Source organism: Epargyreus clarus, unplaced genomic scaffold, assembly GCF_041222505.1.
Source record: "Epargyreus clarus isolate Ecla_fem2 unplaced genomic scaffold, WU_Ecla_fem_2.2 ptg000008l, whole genome shotgun sequence".
NCBI lineage: Eukaryota > Metazoa > Arthropoda > Insecta > Lepidoptera > Hesperiidae > Epargyreus > Epargyreus clarus.
Genome location: NW_027332216.1, coordinates 11,422,983 through 11,428,982, shown reverse-complemented (window position 1 = coordinate 11,428,982; position 6,000 = coordinate 11,422,983). Strand labels below are relative to the sequence as shown.

The window sequence follows — 6,000 nt, the reverse complement described above, 5'->3', positions numbered from 1 at the left end:
GTAAATTCGAAAATGGTAAAATTCGTTTCGTATTTTAAATAAAAATACTTAATAATATGAGGCCTTAAAAACTTGGTTCATCGCGTCTGAGCAACGAGAGAGAGATGTTACTATAATTAACTATTGTTATAATAAGAGAATTTATACATATACATATAGAATTGAAACGACGACAAAAATGTATTTCTTGACTTTAGTAGTAAATTTTACGAGTATTGTATTATACGAGCACTCACTTAAAACAATGAAGTAGTAGAGTAAAAACATATTCTATATGCCTATTCGTCGTTCGCAGAACAAGGAATAAAAAATCTTGTAACCCCTCGCAATGATCCAAGATTCCCTATCATTTTCATCACATTCCATAACACTTCACATCATGATACGTACCTTCAAAATATTTCAGTCTTAAAATTAATTCACTTTCGTACAATTTGGGTAAATTTAAAACATTTAAACGTTTAGTCTGTTCCTATTCTACATGTATTTTCAAAAACAATATGTTCTGGAGGTGTCTTCACACCCTCCAGCCTCTTGTTGTCAGCCGTAATAGAACTGGGAATTTGAATAACCACTTAAGCTTTTCGGGCTCATCATTACTTCAGGGTCTTCCTTACTTCTTGTGAACCTTGGTGCAGTATCTCTTGATTGGGACGGCACATAATCCACATTTCCGTACATACTAGCTCCAGCACATGGATATATAGTAGAGAGTGGCCTCATAGCTCTCAGTGTTCCTTTTCCAGGAACATCTCGATATAGAATCATGTCAGGATGATCAGTATCGTAAAACGTTCCAGAAATGTGACTAACGTCAACATCATTATCTATGTCTGACATCGCATCGTTGAAGACATTAGGTGTTTCTGTGGTAAACATGTCACCATTTTTAGAATTATCTGTTCTTCGCTTATTCATATAATAAAATAGTCCTATCGAGGAAGCAATTATAAGTAATATGAGGATACTGACACCAATATAAATATACACGTTGTACGACCGTGGGATCTCTGAAACAAAAGATTTTTTAAATACTTCAGCGCGCAAACTGCATTCGTTTGCTTTCAACTATTTTCGCCTGCGTAATGAAGTGAAATGTAAACAACTCAATTAAGTAAGTTCAGCTAATTGAACAATTAAATTAATAGATTTCCATGTCAAGACCTCTTAACCTATTTGCGAGCAAAATAAAATCTATTTAGCTCCAGTAACAATGAGAAAAACTATTGAGCTTAGTTTACAAACCGGCTCCCAGCTTTTTGTATGGCAGTCGCCGTAACTTCGTTAAAACTGCTGCAAGGCTTTATAAAAACAACGTTAGGCAACTGTTTCAGAAACTTGGCCGAAACAAACGACTCACAAAAACTTGTGTGGCTTTTCTTTTTCAATTTTCTAGTACTTTAACGCCAGTTTACCCACCGAAGTTGAAATTTGATGATCGTAACATTCTAGACATTGGCAAATTCCAATCTTTGGTACGCAAACATTGGATAGATTGATTCTGATTAAAGCCTGTTTATCCCTATAAGCCATCTACGGACATCTACAGACATCGTACGTATCAGACACGGTCCGTGGCAACACATCATATCGGTCTATATTATTTATATCTTCTGTTACTGGAGCGGTCTACACGTTCAGAGACCGGTTTTGCTAGATAAATATTATTTTGTCTGACTCGTTACGTTGAATGTCTATAAATATACCTACGAGGAAATGGAGCCTTACGTGTATTCTTACAAGAATGGAAAGAACTATGATTAAATAGAACATCAATTTTATTTCGTATAACCTCTACTTTGCATTTAAATACATTATAAAATGTATCTTTATATTTAAAACGAATACCTAAATTAAGCGAACCTAATTTACATGTTGAATGCTGTGGGAATTAAAGCAAATTAATAGCTGCAATAACAAATTTGATTTTCAAATTGAACTGGAGTGCTTGATCGAGTTCAATGCGTGAGTTATCATATTCCCAACCTCATTTGCATATGATTGTATATTTGAATTCTATAAATCCTGTTAATTAATACTTGACATAATTTATAAGCCGGTCAGTTCATATAATCATCATTGGTTAAAATACGAAAATTATGGTTTAACTTCTAAAGCTTTGGTACGCTTACTGTGGCAAACCATTACTTCTTCGTTCGGGCTTAATATCTTTCTTTTACCGTCACCACTTTTTATCCACAAGGCTGTATTAGCAAACGAGCATGCAGTCCACTTGATGGTAAGTGGACACTGCTACCCATGGACATTTATAACCAAATCCATATAGAACAAATTCTACCTGAAACTACTCTTATTCTTCTCACTGAAAGTAAGTTCATATCGTCACAGAACACGCATAAGGGGTCTCTTTGTGTGTTAGACTTTTAGCCTTTAGCCAGTGACGATATGTAATCAAATATTTGTGTAAAATAATAGTTACTATTATCATAATCCATACCTTTTCTACTCTCGTGCAATGTAGCCTCTCTTTCTCCAGGTGCATTCACGTTAACTCCTTTAGTTGACTTTATCGCAGTATTGATGATCGGAAATTCTGCAATTTGTTCACAAAATTTTCACCAATACCAAACTTAATATCTCTTTGAATTGTTGTTGATGGTAAAGAAATATGTAAGACAACGGTAACACAGTTGACATATGTGGTACATAATAATATACCTATTTCAAATGTTACTATGAATAAATGGCATCCAAATTAGAAAGGGGTAGATGAACTAAAAAACGGACTAAATATAGTTATTATTTGTAAATAACAATCATATTTTAATCTGAAAAAGCTATAAGGTGATAAAGCTTTCTAAAATATGTTTCTAATAAATAAAATATCAAGACAATAAAAATCTTCTTCCTCTTTCATTTCAAGTTTACTTTCTTTCTTTTATTTAACCAGATAACACCTGTCAGTGCTTCCATTTGCACAACTCGTTTCTACGGCGTGGAACATTTCTATTCCTTCCTGCTCTAACTTAATTTTAGTTTGAAGTTAAAATGCTTCCAAAAACCTGAGAAAATATTCTCTCTTTGTTCGGAAAACTGGATTGCATTAGATGTCTACGTTTGGAGCGTTTTCGATAGATTTTTATCAATTTGTAAGAATTAGGAATTGAGAATCTAACATTGACTTTTATATTATCATCATCGTCATCAACTCATTTGTGTCCCACCGCTGGTCTCAGGTCTCCTCACAGAGTGGGAAGATTTAGCCAAATAGCCTACGGGCTATTTGGACTACAGTCCAAAATACTAGTCAAGTGCAAATTTGATAGACTTGAGGACCTTTTAGATTTTTTCCAAACTCCCAGACAGGAAGATGTTCCAGCACTATTTCCCATCAACATTATAGCAAGCGACAATTTCACTCACTTATATGTATATTGCATGATTAATTTTTTACCTTTCCTAGGATCAAACATTGTAGTGGCCTCTCTCTCGTCAAGCATGTCTTCTTCGTCGATGTGTGGTTGCAGTGCGGCATTGGCTATCGGTGATGCTGCAAATCGTTTATAACGTTTCAGCAGCACAATACTAACCTCAAACTCGCATTTTAATATGAGATCAAAGTACGAATAAATAATAAAAAAAATTAAACAAGCTTTATGGGTTGTTAATAAAATGAGAACTAAAAAGTTAAAAGAAATATTATTTCGATTGGAATGAAATCGTTTTAAAATAAAATTTTGAATTACTTTTTAAGACTCCATTATAGATGGACACCGGGAGAAGTAAAAATAAATGAAAAAATAATAAAATAAAATAAAATATAAAATAATTCCACTCCCATATTTGTTTAAGAAACATAATCAATACATTTCAAGTTTATACAAGTCACATTTCAAGTTTACAGAATTTACAGTTACATAAAAACAAAAAGAAACAATAAGCTTGAATATGAAATATATATATATCTAAATATTACTCAAAATGGTCGGTGTCATTAAATACCTGAATCGTCGAAAAGATCATCTCCTTCGGTTTCTTTACCACCTACTAATTCATCCCTTTCTGCTGCACTCTCATATTTTTCTGTCAGCACGCCAAGAGGAACTGGGGCAAAAACAATAATTAATTATACCTAATACTCATAAGTTTCTTTAACTAGAGTTTACTATATAGTTAGAGACTTAGAGAATTATTATAAAAAGAAAAAAAAACAAATCAAGCATAAAATTTAGACGAATCCAACAATACCTCATATATTGAAATCCGTGAAACAATTTGGGCTGCAGGGTGTATCAAAGAACGAGACATACATACATACATTACATGCATGCATACATATGATCGAAAAAGTTACCCTCGGCAGTCGGATAAAAAATATTTTCTATTAGTACATAATATACTTTTAAACTGTATCTATCCTGAAATTGTTCATGAAATAGTGTTCTCATTACAGCCACGCTGGATTTAATAGATTTATTATGAAGATTTATAGCACTCCAGTGCACCAGCGTTCTGTTCTTGAATACCAAGCTAGATTATTTACACGTTAATATAAATGAGATACACACTTTCCGATTTAATGCATTAACATAAAGCTTTGAACTAAAGTTGTACCGTAATATGAAGGAAGCTAAAACACTACGAAATAACAAAGTTATTAACATTATCATTATAGTTCGCTATCAAAATTTTAGCTAATAAATTACAATATGACTGTAATTCAGAAAATTTACACTTCACAAGAAGTAATTAACATCTAAATTAGCTCACAAAAACTTTGTTATACTATTCATATTTACATTGGATTTAAAAGACGAAATAAGTTACCGAAAAGAAAGTAATTCATCAAATCTCGTTTCCATATTAAAATCCTGAGGCATGGTAGTGTCCCGGCCAAGTCGAGCAAAAGCAAACTAACTTGGTTGTGGATAAAGAGACGCTTTCTACATTCACAGCTCCACACTAGGATTCTCTGAGTCGTGGATACAATGAACACACAAAGACGAAATCCGCAAACTCTAAATTCTTCAGATATCTGCCTGGCCGGGGATTGAACCCGGAACACTCACGTCAGGCTGGTACGGTGACGTCATAAAACTAAACTAACACGACCAAAATACCTCGCAAGTTAACTAGAAACACGGTTTACATATTTATGTCCTGAGGTGTGAACGGCGCTCGCTCAGTCAACAAATTACCAAACTAAGGCATATTTCACTTACCACAAGCGTAAATGACTTTCAGATAGGCCTTGGAGTCCGGCTTGCAAGGCGAGCCAAACGTCTTGCTGTTCGCCACAATTTGGCACCGCCGCTTGCCGTGGCAGATTTGCATAACCATTTCCACCGCGTAAGGCGCTATGCACGCTGTAAATAGTTATTTACTTCGTGAATGCTGTAGACTTCACACTCCTTGTTTCTTTCTATGTTGATTGTGTAGCGATTCTTTGTTCTAAGGGGGGTTCTAAATGGGGTCACAGATATGGTGGGATAATGCGCATGTAACATGAAGGTGTGGTCTATTCGTTTATAATGTTTTATACGCTTGTTATATATTCATCCAAGCCGAAGTATATTTCAGGCTCATAAAAACAATGTTAAGTTAAATGAAAAATGCGCAAATACCAAAGCTCATAAGGCGTTCCAACTTATTCCTCATTTATACCAACATTTGTGTAGTCGTCTTCAGGTATGACTCTTTATGAATCACTATCAATTTCAATCTATATATCTGCTTACTCCTTCTATTGAATGGAAATATACTACGCATACCGATACAAGTTTAAAACACCTTTAGACAAGTATTTATCGTAGATATACACGATAAATAGGTTTATTCCGGAAATCCCCACCGAAAAATCCCTACCAGTGGGGATTGTTATCTTTTTTGCCAAAAATCCCCACTAATAAAACTAACTCAGCTAGTGGGGATTTCTGGAAAAAGAACTAACAATCCCCACCAGGTTTTATACTTTCAAAATTAATAAAAAAAACCGTTAATCGTTTAATTAGATCTTTAAGTAATCATGTCAATATTATA

General features: G+C 34.0%; 1 protein-coding gene across 2 annotated transcripts in view; it reads right to left on the bottom strand.

Moving 5' to 3' along the window:
* Positions 1-215: 215 nt before the first annotated feature.
* LOC140744442 (protein eva-1 homolog C) overlaps positions 216-6,000 on the bottom strand; it is a 55,309-nt gene continuing 49,524 nt past the window's right edge. For both annotated transcript variants that reach the window (XM_073076028.1, XM_073076029.1), the window contains exons 5-9: positions 5,184-5,327; positions 3,964-4,065; positions 3,416-3,511; positions 2,459-2,554; positions 216-1,010 (exon numbers count right to left, since the gene is read on the bottom strand). In XM_073076028.1, coding sequence (XP_072932129.1) covers positions 541-1,010; positions 2,459-2,554; positions 3,416-3,511; positions 3,964-4,065; positions 5,184-5,327 — 908 coding nt within the window. In that variant the 3' untranslated portion in view covers positions 216-540. The remainder of the gene's footprint in view (positions 1,011-2,458; positions 2,555-3,415; positions 3,512-3,963; positions 4,066-5,183; positions 5,328-6,000) is intronic.